This window comes from Coenobita brevimanus, chromosome 43 (assembly GCF_032717465.1).
Source record: "Coenobita brevimanus isolate Jiangsu-jjx chromosome 43, ASM3271746v2, whole genome shotgun sequence".
NCBI lineage: Eukaryota > Metazoa > Arthropoda > Malacostraca > Decapoda > Coenobitidae > Coenobita > Coenobita brevimanus.
In genome coordinates this window covers 25,949,964-25,971,041 of record NC_136996.1, presented here as the reverse complement: position 1 = coordinate 25,971,041, position 21,078 = coordinate 25,949,964, and the positions used below count along the sequence as shown (strand labels likewise).

The 21,078-nt window shown below is 43.2% G+C and overlaps 1 protein-coding gene across 1 annotated transcript in view; it reads right to left on the bottom strand.

Annotated features, from left to right (window-relative positions):
• Window positions 1-21,078, bottom strand: part of LOC145397751 (uncharacterized) — a 119,732-nt gene that overhangs the window by 41,754 nt on the left and 56,900 nt on the right. The window contains exons 6-8 of the mRNA XM_080270773.1: window positions 16,574-16,737; window positions 15,685-15,818; window positions 10,846-10,958 (exon numbers count right to left, since the gene is read on the bottom strand). Coding sequence (XP_080126899.1) covers window positions 10,846-10,958; window positions 15,685-15,818; window positions 16,574-16,737 — 411 coding nt within the window. The remainder of the gene's footprint in view (window positions 1-10,845; window positions 10,959-15,684; window positions 15,819-16,573; window positions 16,738-21,078) is intronic.

The window sequence follows — 21,078 nt, the reverse complement described above, 5'->3', positions numbered from 1 at the left end:
GCATTTGTCAGTCACTGACAGGGCTCCTTAACCCAAGCTGACCCACATCCCTTACCTTCTGTTGCCTGCCTCAATTGTTGCCTTGACTCCTTGTGATTAGAGGCATTTATTTATTTCCTTGGTCCTCATTTCACATCAGAACTAAGCACGCAGTCCCAAAATAACTTTTGTAATGCCTAAGCACCCTGAAAGTTTTAAGGACACACGAAAAGCAAATTATTCCCAACGAAAAAGTAAAATTATCGGACGAAGTGGTGTAGGGTGCGGGAGCTCAATGCAAATGAAAATAACATTCAGACAATCAGATAAAATGAGTCAGGTGTGTTTACAATGTGGATAGTTTCTTTGTTGGACAAGAATAAAAAACTAAAAATGTTAATAACGACGAAGCAGTAAAATTCATATTTTCGCATTTAGTGTAACATATGTGAAAAGGGTTTTATGACCAAATTTTGTTATGAACTGACGGACTCGGGGCTACAAAAATTGGGCCCTTACGGTATGCGAAGACTCCACGTGTCAATGTAAGAAGTTAGGTAAGATAATTATGTGGGTTCAGTTCTTTTGAATTATTCTACAATACAAATTGTGATTGTACCCCTGTACAAAAATAAAGGTGGGCAAAGTGAGTGCACTAATTATCATGGCATAAGTTCACTGAGTGTGGTAAGGAAGGTATATGGAAGAATTATTACAGAGAAAGAGAGATATCAGAAGTCTTAGTGACTCATGAACAGGGTGGTTTTAGGATTGGTAGAGGATGTGTGGATCAAATATTTGCAGTAAGACAGATAGTGGAGGTCTGTGAGAAGGACCATAAGGTGTTTATGGCATTTATGGATCCGGAAAAAGCATATGACAAAGCAGACAGAGAAGGATTGTGGAAGGTTTTGCACATGTACAATGTAGACAGTAAGTTGCTAGGTGCAGTCAGAGTTTTTATGATGGTTGTGAGGCATATGTAACGGTAAGGTGAATGGTTCACGATCAATGTGGGTGTGCAACAAGGTTGTGTGATGTCTCCATGGTTGTTCAATATATATATGGATGGGGTGATGAGAGAAGTAAAAACACGAGTAATGGAGAGAAGGATGGCATTGGTAATGAATGGTGATGGCTGGAATATCTTAAATCTGCTGTATGCCGATGATGCAGTGCTACCTGCAAATACCGGACAAGAAGTTGGCAGACTAGTGTAGAGTTTTGCTGAAGTCCGTGAGTGTCGTGCCATGAGAGTAAATGTAGAAAAGAGTAAAGTGATGGTACTCAAGAGAGAAGGTGACTCCCAGTGTGATGTTACGGTGAGTGAAGAGAGACTGGAATTGGTGAGAGAGTTCAAATACCTGGGTACAGTGATAAAAGAGAGGAAAATGGTGCAAAAGAAGTAGAAAATAGTGTGACACAAGGAAGGAAAGTTGCTGGTGCTATGGCCTTGATAAGAAACACAGGCTTGAGTGTTGCAGCTGCACGGGGCTAACATTAAGAAGTGTTAGTGCCAACTTTAACATGTGGATGTGAGATTATGCTGTGGCATGAAAATGAAAAGTCTAGAGTGAGAGCAGTGGAGATGGGACTGCTGAGGATTATATGTGGAGTACAGAGAGTGGACAGGATACAAAATAATTCGTGAAAGATATGGAGTGAGGAAGTCTGTGGACACCACAATTGAAGAGAGTGTACTGAGATGGTATAGTCATGTAAAGAGAATGGATAACAACAGAGTGGTCAAAAAGGTATATCTGAGCGAGTCTGAGGGAGTGAGGAGGCGTGGTACGCCAAGGAGAGGGTGGAAGGACATGGTTGATGTGTGTGTGTGAGGATGAGAGGCATGGAAGTCAGAGAGGCTAGGGGACTGACAAGAGATAAAGCTGGCTGGAAGAATGTTGTGGGAAGAAGTGCATGATTAGGGATTTGGCACCCCTTTTTAACATGACAGCGTTCGGACTGACTCTATCGGATACGTTTAGGTGAAGCTACAGAATGTGGTGAAAGTTTTTTTGCATATCAGATAGAGCCAGGATTTCAAGGACTTGAATGATGAGTGAATGAAAGCGTGGCTCACCGGATTGGGCAAATTTGGGCTGTCTGGACGTTGCTACTCCTCACTCTGCCCTTGGGTGGGAAAGGAGGTCCAGATGATGATGACAACAATGATAATGATGATTGTTGTTAATCTCTTACTGTGCCTAATTTGTAAACTAAACTTTATCATAGGTATGTATGCATATAAAGGAAAAAACATCGTATATATAGGGTTCAGTATTATCCGCAGTTTCAGGCATCCACTGGGGGTTGTGGAATGTATCCCTCGTGGATAAGGGGGGACTACTGTGTATGAAATTAGCCCTTTCAACCTACTCCCACTATAATACAGTACACCAAAGATAGCAATGTAAGAGAAATTAATCCCTGGAATCTGCTGCCACTGGAAAAGACCAATCGTTGTAAGTTATATGAAATTAACTCGGTAAATCTGCTGCCACAGAAAAATACCAATTACAGCCAGTTATATATTAATCCTGGAATGTGTGGTCTTTTTCCACTTCTTCTTGCTACAGAGAGTAAGTTGTTGCACCAGCTGATCAAGGGTCGTACTCTCAAGGGGAATGGGAATGCTGGTGATTGTCCTGGAGCTCCTGTTTCACCAACTACCAGCATATCTGACCATCCCTCTTTGCTGACCTTTTCAGTGTGACACTAACATGGAGAGTAGACCAGCATACTCTTCCAAACACTTCCTCTAACTATCTCATGCACTACCCTACATGAACTTTACATATCACACAACGTGCCCCTCTACGTCACAGGGGTTGACACCAGCAAGGATACGTGGCCAGAAAACTTTGCCCCCGCTACCTAGTGGTGGACCTAGTGACAGTCGGCGTGACGAGGGCTCCGCCAGCATAGATTTTAGGGCCAGGATAGGATGGGGCCCAGACCTGTGCAATAGGGTACAGGGCATTGCGGTTCCCAGGCTGCCGCTTCCCCAAATAGAGAGGGGCCTGAACCGGGAAGAAGCGCCCCAGGAGGCTGCCCTGACAGTGAGTGTACAAGGACAGGGCAGTTACAGTGCCAAGGCATGCTTGGAAAGCGTCCCCGCAGCTGTCCTGGCAGGGTGTCCCAAGGCCACTGCCACAGCCACTGGTCATGGCTGATGGGCTATGGGTCCCAGATTCCATGCCTGGACTTGGGATTGTGCAGGTGGGTGAGGCCTGTGGTTTGTCTCTCCCTGTTACTTTTACCAACTATGACAAAAAAGAGGAAATGGAATCAAAGCAAGCCTGAGGAAACTAAACCACTAAAGGGGATCAGAGTGGCATCATGGAATGTGGGTAGTTTCGGTGATAAAGCAAGGACAATGGTTGAGACACTGAGTAGGAGGTGGGTGGATGTTGGATACATGCAGGAGGTTACATATAGGGGTGGACCAGCCAGAATGATTGCCAGGAGGGATTGTTGTTACAAGATATTTTGGCAGGCAGATGGATATGGTGGTGTGGGTGTGTTGGTTAAAGAGAAATGGGTGGAATATGTCAGGAATGAGTGCATGGATAACAGAGGTGAAAATTTTGTTCGGTGGGTGAAGGACTGACTCTACCTGGAGTCACACTCAATGACCTGGGATGAGGTCATTAAGTGTAACTCCAGATATAAGGGACTGAATAGGGATGCTGCCAGAGATTGAGCAGCATGACCAGCCACCACGACCAAGGCTGACGCATGCAAGCATGTTGGAGCCTTGAAGAACGAAATTAAATGAAACTCTGATTTGATAAATTTGATTATATATGAGTGTGTTGTCCCAAATGACTGGCTGAAGAGCATAACTGTAAATGTGTATAAGAGGAAGGGTGATGCCCTGGAAAGAGGAAATATGAGAGGCATTAAACTTTTTGACCAGATAATGATGGTAATGGAGAGAATTGGGAAGAAATGATAAGGGTAATGCTGATGAGTTCCAGTTTGGGTTTTTGCCAAGCAATAGGATAACTGATGCCATGGCCACTGTCCGACATCTTCAGAAAAAATATAAAGGAAAGAAAATGGGAGCTGTACTTTGTGTCTGTTGATTTGGAGAAGATCTTTGTCAGGGTCCCTAGGGAAGTGATGAGGTGGGCAATGAAAAAGCTTGTGATCAATAGGTGGCTGGTTAGAGTGGTTATGGCTATGTATGTGGGTGCTCGCACCCATGTGAGAGCGAATGGAGATTTATTTGACAAGTTTTCGGTGAATATCGGCATGCGTCATAGGTCAGTCTTAACTCCCTTATTGTTTGTCATGGTGCTTGAACCTCTCTCACACAACTTCAGAAATGGATTCCCATGGGAGATGTTGTATGCTGATGATCTGGTGTTCACTGCAGAGAACAAAAGGGAGGTGGAGGAAAGATTTAAGAAAGAGAGACAGAATGAAACACAATGGTCTGAGATTAAATGCGAATAAAACAAAGTGACATCAAGGGCTGGTGACAGTAGTCAAACAGAGGGAGTGTGGCCATGTGCAGTTTGCCAAAAGGGTATGGGAAGTAACTCCACCTTGTGCAGTGTGTGTGATAAGTAGGTGCATAAGAAGTGTAGTGGTGTTTGAGGTAGGCTGCAAAATAATGCCAATTTCGTCTGTACAATGTGTCAGGGTGAGCGTGTAGAGATTGCAGTGTGAAAAGATTTATCTTGCAGGTGAGTCTCTTGTTGCATGGAAGAGTTTTGTTAATTGGGTGCCATATCATGTGCTGGAGGTGGCTAGGGTAGGGAGTGGCTGAAGGAAGTTCAGGGAGCAGTTGCCTCTCCTATCAATGAGAGGACTATTCCTCTGTGCTAAGGGATCTTTGTATGCGGCATGTTTAAGGAGTGAAATGTTGTATGGTAGTGAGACTTAGGCAGTACAGGAGGAGCAAGTGAGACTTGGGCAGTAAAGGAAGAGCATGTTTGTAGGCTCAAATACACAGAAATGATACTGAATAGATGAATGTGTAGCGCATTTTTGAATGCGAGACCAGGGGTGCTAACAACTGAGAGGAAGGATGGAACTGGAGTGTACTGGTGTTGTGATGAGCAGATTAATATGACTTGGGTGTGTTGCGAGGATGGAGGATGACAACTGGATGCAGAAAGTCAGAAATGTGAACGTCGGAGGTAGGGCTACGAGAGGACAGGAAGACGACCTGGCATGAGGTCACAGAGTGTGACCTCTGAGACAAAGGGACTGAACAGAGATGCTGTCAGTGACTGTGGGGCATAAAGAACTGCCATTAGGTGACCAAGGCCAATGCACGCAAGCATGCTGGAGCCTTTATAAACAATATGATAAACAAAATGACATAAAAAGGCATACTTTTATAAGTTTCGATTATTGCAATTTTGAGGGAATATCCAAATCCTACATAATGACGGAATACATGTGTGTGTGTGTGTGTGTGTGTGTGTGTGTGTGTAAAATGTGTCAGAGGTTAATATTTACAGTCGTTATAATTTACTCATAATGCCAATTGCATTATGCTTTAATGGTGACATAAATCATGTAAATGGAATACAGTATTTTAGGAGACTGCTGCCCAGCAACAAATCTGCTTTGGTTAAATGTGAGTAAAAACTGTCAGCTAATGACACCTGACAAGTGCTGTTCCATGGGAAAGGATATTCATTATATTTTCACTTGCCACAACACTTCAGAATCCCATCGCATTGTTTTGTAAAGTCATATAGTCAGGTTTCACCATACAACTTCACTATGTGATAATCACTACAATGGTAATTCAAAGTTATACCCTTTTTTGTAATAACATTTAAAAATTGGTCGCAGTTTCATTAGAACGATATTTGCAATGGCCACCTCCAAGAATCTTGAGCTGACTCAGTGACACACACAAGCCAACAGTCAGCTGTCTCAGCCAGCAGGACCACTCAGTGTTTACATGAGCAGAACCCCCATCTTGGGTCTGCAAAGGTGGTGACCTTCACGTCAACCCGAGTCTCGCTTGCCCACTTGCTCACATGTCTCGAGCCTGTAATCATCTCCCTCATGTTCACTGAGTTATGTAACCTTCTTGCTTGCATAAGACATCACAATACTACCACTAACGCCAAGTAACAGTGTAAGTACGCTATGAACAATGCTGCATATAACAGTCAGTGGAGAGAACTTTCAGTGTGTGAAATAAGTGAAACTCTGAACTTGGAAATCATGTCAGTGGACAGCATGGTGCTACTGATGCTACTGAGGGCAAGATTAAAAGGGCAAAATGTAGCATTTCCCCGGCTGTGAAATCAGACACTGTTAACCCCTTAATCGCGGGGCGTCACTTTCGTGACGCTTGGGAGCAAGGGATCATACCGCGGGGCATCGCTTTTGTGATTTTGTGTTATTTTGAATTCACCCGGGCTTCCAAGTGGGGGCTTGTATCATCTATCAGTAATGCCAATGTCCAACACTAGTCAGCACTCCCAATCTCATCTGTACTCCCATCCATTGTTGACAATTTAGCCATTTCTCCCCGTTCTTGACTCCCCTCCCTACCCCACCCTCCATTACCCTATCCTCTCGCCTGCCCAGCCGTGCTACGCTAAGTAAATCTTCCCTGGAATTTTTCACTGATTTCATCCATTGAAATAAGCCCTATGCCCTATTCTTATACCAAATAATATATACAAGAAAGAAATAAGGTAAGTGAGAGTGCCATACACCTGGAATTGGCTAATTATCACCTGACAACACCTCACGTGCACTCGTTCGCTAATTTTCGCTGTTTATTTCCCCTTGAAATATGAAGTATAATCTATTTTCGTAATAAATATACAGATAAGGAGGGAAGGGAGAAGCCTAAGTGATATTTACATTCACCTGGAACTACCTAATTTATAATGTATTGTCTAGATTTCCTGCCAATCATTTCACTGCTATAAATTAGCTGTGTCAAGAGGCTAACGTTGGGAGTACTGATTTCCCTAGGTAGGCCACCACCCCGGCCCACCCTTATCAGTTCACTCTCATCTTCCCGTGTGGAGGTAAGTCTGTTCGCTCTTGCTAGCTTCAGGGACTTTTCACCCCCATGCAAAGGGCCCTGTGACCTTTACCCCCTACTAAACCTCGTGTGGAAAGAGGTAAAGGGCTGACAATTGATAAAAGAGTGACTACGATCTTTCTATTGAGTAAAACAGTGCAAGTGGAATTGTAAATAATGTGTAAATAATGTGTAAACAGCAAGTGAAAGTAATGAATGTGAATATACGTGAACAGTGGAAAATAGTTTTATAAGTTACTTCAAGTGACAGTGGATAACACAGTGTAAATAAAATAGAAATGTAAATAACGTAAATAAAATAGAGAACGTAAATAGAAATGTAAATGAGTAGTATTATAAGAATATGAGTATATACCCTAGGAGTAATGAAAGTGAAAGTTTCACTCTAGCATGTCTGAATACTATGAGTTATGAGAGTGAAACTGAAAGTGACAGATTCACTCTCAATGCTAGTATACAGGACGAGAAAGTGAATGCTACGTATTTTACTGAAAGAAATTGAATCCCTACAGTGACAATAAACTAATACTACTGAAGGAAACTTATGGATAAAGACTGTAGATATATATGTGTTATACAGTAATAGAAATATAAAGTGTGAGGGGTTTTATGAATAATAAATGACAGAGTACCAAGAGCGAACTAGCGCAAGTGCGACAGTCAGACGCGCTCGTAATTTTCATTGCTTTCACAGTGGGTTATTTTTTGGAGTATGGATCCCAAACTACTTGAAAATCATAGAGTAGTGTTTATAGTGTTAATATCTGGCTGTGGTAATCATATTACGGGTTGTCGGGAAGTGTAAAGTGGAGACTTCGTTACCCAACTTCAGAGGTCTCCACAAGTCCTATGGTAACCGATGAAGGCTCAACAAACATTCCAGGAGAAAGCTGAAGGTATGTGCCAGAAGCATGTGTAATTTTAATATTCTAGGACTAATAACTGATTTTTGGCAAATATTTTTTGAGAGTCTGTCGGAGGCCGAATAACCCCGCAGCACACGCAAAACATTTTTAAACATGCCCGTGGTGTAGGGGTTAAGCGCTATAGGGAGGGACAAGGCCCGAGTAGATCATTGATGCCCTAATGTTACTCCGGTCCATGGTCTTGACAGTCATAAAGAAATCAGATGCTACAATTATGGAATCACAGAACATGCCTTCCCTTACCAAAGAATGTCCAACCAGAGTAGGGAAGCCCATCATGAAGGAGATGGAGCATTTCCTGCCTCTGTGGGTTAATGACATGAACTGAGGAAAGCAGCCTCTTCATCATGCCTTCATCTGCAGTAAGGCTCCTGATAAGTGGAAGGACATCAAGGATAGCAAAGGATGAAGGCCAAGGAGGAGTTCAAGGCCAGCACCAGGTGGTTTGAGCAGTTTAAGGCCTGACTGACCTTAAACATGTAATCATGCAAGGGATGGCTGCTAGCGCAGACAACGTGGTAGCCGAGACCTTCCCTGCGCAGCTGAAGGCAATTAAAGAGGAGAAGGGATACCCGCCACAGTAGGTCTTAAACTCTGACAAGATGGGCCTGTTATGGAAGTGGATATCAATGAAGATATATACCAGCTGGGAGGAGATATATGTGCCAGGGTTCAGGAAAGCCAAGGACTACCTTACCCTCCTCTTTGGTGCCAATGTTGAGGGGAACCTGAAGCTCAAACCGCTCCTTGTGTACCACTGGGAGGACCTCAAAGTGCTGGCAGGGTACATAAAGGAGAACCCTGGGGTTATTTGGAAGAGTAACCCCAGGGCCTGACTGAACTTCACACTCTGCTGGCCATACATGGAAGGATGCCTGCCCACCCACCTGCGTGACTCTGCCAGCAGAAGCAACCTTGCCAACTGTTTCCCTTTGCTGACTGACAATGCTTTGAGCCACCCTGAGGGCATGGAGGACTGGGAGAATAACTCTGAAGTGGTGCACCTGCCTCCCAACACAACACCGCAGCTCCAGGCGATGGTTCAGGGTGTAGCTGCAACTTTCAAGATGCACAACCTCCACTGCACCATGGAGATGATGAGGGCAAGTGATTCTGGGGCAAGCAACATGGTGTGGCACTTTGGGAGGAAGTTCAGTACCAAGGACACCCTTGACAGCATAATGGAATGGAAAGAGGTGCTGCCAAGCACAATGAACGCTGTCTGGTACAAGGTTTGGCCAGAGTGTTTGTACCCCTTCACAGGGCTCCCTGTGGTCAAGAACATCCATCAAGACATCCTTAACTTCTCACATGAGGTGAGATTTGAGGAGGTTGACAAGGAAGATGTGCAAGAGGTCCTGGACGGTTACATGGAGCAGCTGTCAAAAGAGGAGCTCACTGAGCTCAGGGAACGGGTGGTGGAAGCACAGGAACGTGGTGAGGATGACAGTGAGGGTGGGCACCTTCATGTTCCTGATATTAAAACTCTGAAGGAGTTCCTTGCGATAATGGACAAGGGCACTTTATTTATCTGGGAAAAGGACCCGAACCCAGTGAGGAGTGACACATCAACATGTGGCATCTGACAACACTTGATGGCATACAGGGAGCTCCTTGCAACTAAGAAAGGGGCAACATGGCAGACCATCATCATTCCCTTTTTCTCCCCTGCCAGCAGCACCAAGGAAGAGCCAAGGCCATCAACGAAAGGTGTGCAAATGCAATGTCCCGCATCACCTACCTCTATCATGTCTGCCTTGTCTTTATTGCCACCTGACACACCTGTACGCCACACTGCCGCACCCTCCATCACCCTGTTGTATTGCTCTCTCCATCCCTCCTCACCTCCTTGCGAGGGTCTGGAGTGATTGTCCAGGCCCTCCTAAATAGCAAAGCTGCCAGAGATCGAGCAGCATGGACAGTTGCCATTAGGTGACCAAGGCCGACGTATGCAAGCAAGTTGGAGGTTTCAAAAACAAAAACAACAAAAACTACTCTAGCTGTCTCCCAGCCTCAGGGGAAACCCATGGTGGCAATTCTGACCTGCCTAGGACAATCTTCAGGTGGGCAGCAGAGGTTTACTGGGGCATTCTAGGTTTCGTGGTCGAGGGTACCCTCCCTAACCCGACTGAACCCATGTTATATAAACCTCACTATATGATAAAAAATTATGCAACAGGCTTTCAATTAATGCAACCCTATCTTAAAGAGAAACCTGACTTTACTGTTGAGCTTTCAACATCTTGACTGTCTTTGTGAACATATGCATAGACTGTTATCAACTCAACAGTCAGTAACTTACACCTCTGAACATTATCAGATTCCATGTTGTACATGGTCGTGTTTCCATCACCACAACAGTTTCATAACACTTGCACACAATATGTTTTGAAGCTGGACTGTTGTTACATACTTTTTCACAACAATGCTTGTTTTCATGGTCATTTAATTTGAGAACTAATTTGCAGAAGGAAAATGGCAGAGAGTTTATGAATTATGGTATAGTATAATTTTATTAATTATTGTATATGGTGAGTATTTTCATATGGATCAGCTAGAGTTATAAATATACTGTATAGTTAATATGTAAAGCCACTAGTTTTTGTGACTCTTCTGCCAAATTAGCAACACTGGAGCATCCCTAGTGGGACAAACAAGGGAAACTAGTGTGCACACCACATGAGAGGGCACAGGAAGTGTTGTGTTATGCAGACAATGTGGGAACAATGTGTCATGTGGAACCCCATCGATGTTTTCCAGCACTTCTCAGATGTTTCTGAGGAAGGACCATCTACTTTCAGCTCCTGCAGGAGCAGGCCCCACGAAAAGGGAGAGACTACTTTACATACAGCTTTGGCTTCTGTCTTGTGTAAAACAAAATAAAGAATGTATACATGGTACCTTTACATAATCAAGGCCAAAGTTGATGGCGTAGGTTCTGGCAAGCAGTGGTATCAGGGCCCGCTGCTGCAGCTGGTACTGCATGATGGACATGTCAGACTTTCCATTTGGACCTATAACAACATGCACATTAATACACATAAAATAGACTCAAACCACTATATTTATAAATAAACATAGGATACTTTAATTTTAGCAGACTTACACAGTTCTAAAAAGTTCAAGTTTCATTGATCCTATGATGTTTTAGTGCCAGAGTCTACAGTTCCAGCACTGGTGTCCTGAGAATTACTGTATGTACTGTATATAATTTATGCTGAATATATGTGTGTGTGTGTGTCTGTGGGGTGCAGTTGTATACTGTAATATACAATAGCCATTTATAGTGTCTTCTTGTCTATGTTTATATGAGAATTGAGATGGTTGGTGTACCTATAGTGATGGCTTCTTATTTCCACTCAATCTGATATTTTGTTTCTTAGTCATCAATGGATGGGGAGTTTTTTCTAAATAGAGAGTTCATGCCAAGGCCATTCATTTCATGGCTGGTGACACACGTATGGATATTGATGTTGATGTTTTTAAGTTACCCCAGCCTGCATGATCGAGCAGACTCGTGAACTGCACCCAACAGACATCATACACACAAAATTAACATTCTTCAAATAAGCATAGATGGCATAAACACCAAAAACAAGAACTCACACAATTCATCAAACAACAAAACATACACACTGCCATCTTACAAGAAACAAAACTATGCAGAACACAAAAAACACCTACATTTCATAATTTCACCACCATCAGACAATACTGGGCCAACGGCGGTGGTGGTGGACTCATCACCCTGGTACACCAATCCATCAACTTTTCAGATACCAGTGCACACACAAAATCACTTCTCCCCCACATGACACCACAACAGAAACACAATCAAAATATGCAATGGAAACAAATCACACATAATAATCACCAATATATACATTCCCCCCCCTCAATCATCACCCAAAGTACACACAATTATTCTCCTCAAATACAACACATCACTAACATACCCAACATCATCCTGGGTGGTGATTTCAGTGTCAAGGCATCAGCCTGGCATGTCAACAACCCTGACACAGAAGGCTGGCACTACAATCCCAAACAGATACTCTTTTCATACTGTATAATCTCCATCAACATACCCATATCCTACACCAAGCCCTCTTCCTCCCATCATCCCCAGATATCACCTTTTGCTCCCCAAACCTCACCCCCACAACATCCTGGAGAGTGGTCAAAACCCTTAGCTCTAACCACCTCCCAATCATCATCACTACCAAAACCAGAATCACCCCAGCTGGCCACATACACATCATCATCATCATCATCATCTGGACCTCCTTTCCCATCCAAGGGCAGGGTGAGGACACATTCACTAATTATAAAAAAGCCAACTGGGAGGCCTTCATAAATGAAACAGGACAACACTTCGAAACGTTAGACAGTGCACCCATCACAAACATCAACACCGATGTGCAAACTTTCAATACAATTATTAAAAATGCAGACAAAAGACACATCCCTAAAGGCAAAAGAAAGAAACACAATCCCAACTTCACACCAGAAATTCAAGGTCTCAACAGTCAACGTGATGCACTGCAACACTCCCCAACACCCTATACACAAGACATCGTACAACAAATACAAGCACTGAACACTTAAATAAACAATAAAATATCAGAGGAGCAAGCACTAAACTGGAATAACTATCTCCAAACACTTGACCACAAAACAAACACCAGCAAACTCTACAAAACACTAAACAGCATCACACTCACTAACAGCAACACTACCGGTATACAATCACACACTGCTATCACAACAACAGACACCATACTCCAAAAAAAAAAAACAAGCAAACACTCTCATCAATCACTTTTCACACGTCAATCATCTAAACCCCCATCGTGACGACCGACATGTCATCCGATGTAAGAAACAGTTTTCCAGACCCACACTTTGCACCCTTCACTTACAACCAGATGAAGCACATCATCAGCAACCTTAAGCACTCATTGGCCTGTGGCCCAGACAACATAAGCAACGTACTCCTTAAACATCTTGGACCACAAGGCATACACCACTCACCAACATATCAAACCAGAGCTATTCACACATCACAATAACCTACCCAACATCTGGAGGCATGGTACTATCATCACTATCCCCAAACCCAACAAAGACCCCACACTGCCTTCTCACACTGCCCCATCACATTTCTTTGCACCCCCTCCAAAGTCACTGAACGGCTAGTATTATAATTAGTAACAACTCACATTCACTCTCATCTTAAATGTCGGGACCAACTGCCTAGCCCCGGGCTCCTATGCTCCTAATGGGGCAATGTAGGATTGGATGATGGATGGATAGATGAACAACTCACATCCCCCTGGCCCCATCACAACGTGGTTTTAGGCTGCTACACTCTACGAACACTCTTCTTACACTTCCTTACACAAAGAGTTTTTGATGGCATCAATTTAGCTAGGCCACCACACAGAACACTCCTAGTCACACTACACATTAGCAAAGCTCTTGATGCCATCCCCCACCACAATGTCACAAACAAAATATTCAACACAAACATGCACAAAAAAACAAAAAAATGGCTGGCAAACTATTTAGCAGGCAGATGTGCACATGTGCACATGAACATTTGCCAGTCAGTCATCGAACATCAGAAACTTGACGAACAACGTCCCTTAAGGATCAGGTTTGTCCCCTACATTCTTTAACCTATACATGCACAACCTACCCACACCCCACACATCACAAATACACATAGCTTCCTATGTAGACGACATAACACTTACATGTACACACCAAAACGCAAACATAGCCGCACACATCCTCCAACTTTACCTGAACACATTACACGAATGGTTCACCACAAACAGACTCAATATAGCCCCAGCCAAATTTACAGTGACCCTTCTCACAAAATGGAAAGCAGAACATAGTCACATTCCACACCTCACCATAAACACCACCACACACACACACACACACACACACACACACACACACACACACACACACACACACACACACACACCGCTCGCTGGTGCAGTGGTAGCGTTCTTGCTTGCCAACTGGTGGACGGGAGTTCACGCCTCGCTCAGGTTGTGAAAAGTTTCACTGACGAAGTGGGTGGTTACTGTCCCCCTTGAGCAAGGGGACGGGTGTGTGCGTGTGTGAAGGTTACAGCCTTGCCCTTAGATTGGACTATATGAGCTCTCAGCTCCCTTCCGGGAGGGTAAAAGCTGACAATCACGACCATCAAGTGATCCTGACCGACCCGGTGAATTACACACACACACACACACACACAAACCTTGTTGTAACATACATCACTGTCATTTAAACAACACATCACAAACATTAAAAATAAATTAACACCAAGACCCAATGCCAAAGGGTCACATCATTGTCATTTAAACAACACATCACAAACATTAAAAATAAACAAACACCAAGACCCAATGCCGAAGGTCACTTGCCCATACAACATTCTGACACAACAAAGAAACCACCAACACAGTACTGTATACAAACAATATATTGTATAGGTTCAGTGATGAATTATGCAAGCCCTGCCTGGGCCTCTAACCTCACCAAAACACACTACAACACCCTACAGACCATACAGAACAAGACCCTAAAAATAATCAGAGGCTGCACAACTACTACACCTACAGACCACCTACACCAAGAAACTAAAGTCCTCAAAGTCAAGGATCATCTAGACATGAGAGGCACACAAATTCTTGCCACAGCCTCCACAAACCCACACCATCCACCACACTACATGGCAGCACATCCACACATCAAGAAACTCAAAACAACATCCAGCACACAATATTGTACACAAATACTGTCATCTCTCCCCTCTCACCTGCCTAAAACCAGCTTCTAGAAGCATATCCATACTCAAATCACTCACCACTCCATTCGGTCACTCAAAGACAGTGCACAGCTGCATGCATGGCCTCCTGATATCCACCCTCCTGAATCCCATCTCCCTCGTGAGGACAGGGTGTATCTGGCCGGGCTGAGATGTGGGCATCATCCACCCCTCTCGAGTTATCAGAAGAGGCTGGATGACTTCATCACTGGTGCCTGTCCAGGATGCAACATAGCACCCCATACTATTTAGCACATTATGGAAAACTACACTGTACACAATCGCCTCCACCAACAACACAACATACACTCCTTGAGAGCTGTCGGAAAGCCCTGTCTCGGCCATGGCCCTCCTTAGGGACTCGGGGCTGTTCGGCCAGACTGCCTATGGAACAACAACAAAAACTGCAGGAAAGCAACTGCCCCTGCAAAGCTCTCCCATGCAGTGAACCAACATTCCCATGCAGCTGACAGTGTGTCACAACAGCGAGGTATGGGGATTAGTGTGAAGGTTTGGTTCCTGTGTGCATCCCGCACTTGCGTCTCCACCCAGTTACCGGGGCATCACTGTAGGCTCCACGACACCCTGTTATCTGGCTATATGGTTATCACCCAGCACAGTAAATGGTTTCCTGAGTAACAAGAAACCATTTAGCTTGTCACTCAGTGTAGTGCCACCTTTAGCTGAAAGAAGAGTAATAAACAGCAACACAGAGGATGCGCGAAAAAATGAAGCAAAGACGTACACAGTACAAGAATGACAGACATGAAAGAAGTAGGCAGCACTACATCAAGTGAGTGGATGATGAGGATCCCCACCTACCACCCGTGTGTGGATGTGCTGTTTATATCTGCTTGTATTCACAGTCAGCAGATCAGAGCAATACCTACCAACAGTGAGACGAGAGGCAGCATAACGGAGTGCGATGGTGAGCGACGCCTTTGCTCCTCCCATGGACATGCTGGCTATACAGATGCGACCTGACAACAGTTGGTCAGCCACCGTTAGGAAGCGTGCACGGTTGCTGTCAGAAGATAGAACAGCCAGTCTAAAATAGTATTCATCATCATAATCATATTATAAGAAAAAATTGTAAAGGAAGCTGAATTCCCATCCTGAGTAGAGAATGGAAGAGACAGAGAGATGGACAGAATAAAGCCCATGGGTGACTCTACACTGAGTGAGAGGCCAAATGGTTTCCTGTACACAAGGAAACCATTTACTATGCTGGGTGGTAACCATATAACCAAATATTGGCATCTGGTGGTTTAGTAGGTAATTATTGTGCTCCAATCGGATTGAGCCAGTGAAGGTTTATATCCAAGGGGTGGTTGGGGTTTATTGCTCACGTAATGCCACTCAGGGATGAGTGAGGTTGGTCACTCTCATCTTAAATGTCAGGACCAACTGCCTAGCTCCGAGCTTGTATGCTCCTCATGGGGCAACGTAGGATTGGATGATGGATGGATGGAAGATGGTGAGAGGGTGGTGGAGGAATCACTCCTCCCCCACTATGGGTAGGGGCCTGGATCCTCTGCCTTCCCTACTCAGGACTTAGTTCTCATTGGTTTGCATCGATATACTGTACGTCATAATCGGGCTGAAGCCTAGCGTCCGCAGTTTTTTACATAGGCTCCTCTATCGATCACATTCAGCATCTAGCGTAATCCTGAAAAGGATCAATCGATCCCGTTAGTACTTCAGGGGTTAAGTCCATCACTCTGCACAATAATTAAGTACAAGAGAGAAGATATTGTATGTGTTCACAGTTTCACTAACCCTTTGATAGTGGACGTAAATTCTCCCTCCGGAGAAACATCACTATATTTGTTGAGAAGGTTCTCTCTGGGCACTCGTACATTGTCAAAAGTCAGCTTGGCATTGTCCACACCATTAAGTCCCATCTTGTGACCCATGTCCTCTACACGCACTCTGGGCATCACCTGTAACACATGAAATCATCCATAAAACAAATACAGTACCATATAGAACTGTTTATAATTATGATATTCTGGCATGTAAAACACTCTTGGGGTTTTCCTTAGCATTTTACATGTATGAACTACTGGTACTTCTCACAATGGGGGTTCATGTAATGCATGTGATGCTTGTCATTTTATAATAATGTTAAAGCTTGAGCATATGAAGTGTATTCATATACACTGGGGATTTGTTAAGCTACTTTTGCAATGACTGGTACTACTCCAAGCCTGCTCTACATTTTTAAGTGATATTAAATAACATTAGAGACAAATAGCCCTATAGACCTATCAGGCCACTCAGTACTTGTTCCAATTGAAGAAGTCTCTGAACCATGCTTTGTGTTGGTTTGGATCAAGTACTCTGAGCATAAGGCCACAAATCACTTGTCCAAATGTGAGCTGCTTCTGAACAGCTACCACCAACACCACCACCATCATCACAGTTATCTCTACAGCTACCAACATCATAACTACAGTACTATCATTTCTACTGAATAAAACTGTTGGTTTGTAGCATCAACGAAGTAACAGACATAGTGAACATGTACAACCCCCCCATCCCCTCTGCAAACACATATGAAAAACTCCAAGGAAATGCCACATTTTCCACCAATGGGAACAATTATTTGGGTCTAAAACAACCCTTCAGAATACATCAATCAACATGAAATTGAAACTGGCTGATCTGGGACCCAATTTCAACCATCCTGCCCAGTTTCATAAATGTCCTTTTTCCAGTTTTGGCTGGACACTCACTCACTCACATACAAGAATTAGGGGTGACGATGAACCATCAAGGCTCGACTTAGTATTCACTAAGGACCCAAATGATGCGAGGAACATAACCTACCAATGCCCCTTTGGTAAAAGTGATCACCTGGTTATTGAGATGGAAGTAAGAGGAATAAGGGAAGGAAAAAGAGATGAAAAACTGAGAAAATAGATACAATTATGAGAAGGTAGACTTTGCTTCCCTGAGGAACTTTTTCCAAAATGTAGACTGGAGTACAATGAATTCGATCACAAATGTTGATGAGAAATATGAGTTTTTGACAGAAGTGTATACAACAGGAGTTAGTAAATATGTCCCAAAATTTTCCGCAGCTATGGAAAGGAAGAAAGAATGGTTTAGCAACAGATGTAGAATGGCACATGAGGCAAGAAGAGGAGCATGGAATAAAGTGAGAAAAAGGTATTGTGAAAGGGCTTGAGAGGCACACAAGCAGGTAAGAAATGAATATGTGAGGGTGTGGAGAGAAGAAGAAAGGAAATACGAAAAAAATATTGTAACTAAATGTAAAAAAGAGCCAAAACTATATTATAGGTTTGTAAATGGTAAAATGAAAGTTAAGTAACTATAGTACGATTGAGGGATGGAGATGAAACTTACGAAAGACGCAAAGAATTGTGAAATAATGAACAAGTCGCTGTCAGTTTATGTGTTGGAAGAGGAATTTAAGGAACCTGAAATGAAACCCAGGATAACAGGAATGGCAGAAATTACAGTTGACATGACAGATGCTGCAGCTGATGAGGGATTTGGATGTGAGAAAAGCAATGGGACCAGATGGTGTGGCTGGATGGATCCTGAAGGAATGTGCGGACCAGTTAGTGTGGTCTGTTCATATCATCATCAAGACCTCGCTGGAAATGGACAGTTACCTAAAGACTCAAAAAGAGCAAGTATTGTGTCAATCTTCAAGGGAGGAGATGGGGAAGATCCACTCAGTTACAGACCTGTATCACTTACTAGTATTGTTTGTAATATCTGCAAGAAAATTATTAGAAAAAGATGGATAATGCATGTAGAAGAATATGAAGTGATAACATCAAGACAATTTGGTTTTAGGGAAGGAAGATCATGAGTAACTAACCTATTAAGTTTCTACAGTACGGTAACAGATGTCATACAAGAGAGGGAGGGATGGGCAGATTGTGTCTATCTCGATCTCAAGAAAGCATTTGACAGAGTGCCCAATAGGAGACTGCTGTGGAAGTTGAAGACCTTTGGAGGGGTGCATGGGAAACTATTAAAGTGGAAGGGAGATTATTTGATAGGAAGGCAGATGAGAACAGTCATAAGAGACAAGGTGTCACAATGGAGAAACATGACTAGTGGAGTACCTCAGGGCTCTGTCTTAGCCCCAATAATGTTTCTGATATATGTAAATGATTTGCCAGAGGGTTTGAATAGTTACATGAATATGTTCATAGATGATGCTAAAATCACGAAACATATTAAAGGTATTGATAGTTGTAAAAAACTGCATGAGGACTTGGACAAACTCCACAGCTGGAGCCAGACTTGGAAAATGGATTTTAGCGCCAAGAAGTGTCATGTATTAGAAATGGGAATTAGTGAAAAAAGACAGCACTGGACATATAAACTGGGCAATGAGATAATTAGTAAAAGAAAAGATGAGAAGGATTTGGGAATGATTATTCAGGATGACTTGTCACCAGAAAAGCATATAAACAAAATCATTGGAGGCACTTATGGATTACTGACCAACATGAAAGTGGCTTTTACTTATATGGATGAGGAAATGCTGAGGGAGTTGATAGTGGCCATGATAAGACCAAGACTGGAGTATGTGGCTGTGGTATGATCACCTCATTTGAAGAAGCATATTGATAAACTAGAGAGGGTTCAACGGATGGAAACAAGGATGATACCAAGCTTAAGGGAATTCACCTACAAGGAGAGATTGGAAAAACTGAAGTTACCAACACTGCACGAGAGAAGGGAAAGAGGTGACTTGATCACGATATTTAGATGTGTAAGAGAATTGGAAAGGGTGGACAAAGAGGATCTTCTTGTGCTGGATGATGGAAGAACAAGAGGTCATGACTTCAAGTTGAGGAATAGTAGATGTCTTAATGATCTTAAAAGGGTCAGTTTCCCAAAATGAAGCATAAGTATTTGAAACAACTTAGACAAAGAGGTGGAACACACACAAAAAAAAAACATTCATATGTTTAAAAGTAGACTAGATAAATGTACTCTAGATAAGGAGACAGGACAACACGAGCTTAGCTCAATTCCTGTATACAACAAATACGTAAATACACACACACACACACACACACACACACACACACACACACACACACACACACTCTCTCTCTCTCTCTCAAAGGTGTCCTGCTACAGAAGATGATGCCTGCTATACCCACAGGGATACCATGTTTCTCAGTGTGTGTGGTTCCAATGTGTGTTACTGTGTGGACCAATCCCAGATCTGCAAACTTTGCCACACAGTTGGCATGTCAAGTATGGGTTTGTTGTAGATCTCTGTCTTGGTTGTGCCTCTGTTGTCTACACTCCTCTCTGGCCAAGTTCTGAGCTTCTTCAAGTTGAAAGGTTCCTTCATTGAAGAAGGCTCTCTATTGTTTTCTGTCCGAGGCACTGGTTTCGGACCTTTTGGTATGATGTTGCACTTCTTCAGAGCTATTCTAATATGATCTTTATTTCTCTTTTTCTGCTCCTGTGGGTTGTAGCATACTGAAGGGAGTTGGCCATACAGAACAGGTTGGGGAAGACGGTGCTAAGGCATGTGGAACACATGTGCAACCCATCTCGGATGCATTTTGGCCAGGATGGTTTCTAAGCTGGTTGACTTCACCCACTTGAAAATTTGTGCGTGACGGACTTTATCTCCCATGTGAGTCCTAGGATGTACTATAAGGGTGGAATGGCATACAGACATATACAGTATACTGATGCTTTCATCTCGATTCTCAAGTTAGTGTTTTCAAAGTCTCTGAATCTGAGATGTCCAAAAGAGGCTAAGGCATGGACCTTTGCATCAATGTAATGTTTATCTGTATGCACACTTCTAAAATTCTCTACCTGTGTTGTATTTTTGCCATTTATCTGAAATGCAAGAGGTTCTGCTGGGTGGTTTCCCCAAGATATTTTTTCTGTTTTATTAACATTTATTTAACCCGTCACATCCCGTTGACGTATATATACGTCCACATGTTTTGTCACTGTCAGTCCCGTTGACGTATATAAACGAGCATCAATTGCAAGGTCCCTAATTTGCACAATTTTCAATTTTCGTGCGTGATTTTTGGTACGTATCCACGGGACACCTCCCTCTACAAGATGCCAGGCAGGGACAATGCCTTATCCCGCATGACCTCTCCCCCCCTCGCACGCCTTTGTCACGGCAATTCACTTGTTACCAGAGTAAAAACATGTCGTGCCACGGTACGAATAAATACCATTCATGAGCAGTGTGGAATAGTTACCCTCCCATACAACTCGTTTTCTTTGGAGCCAGCCTGATAGAAAAT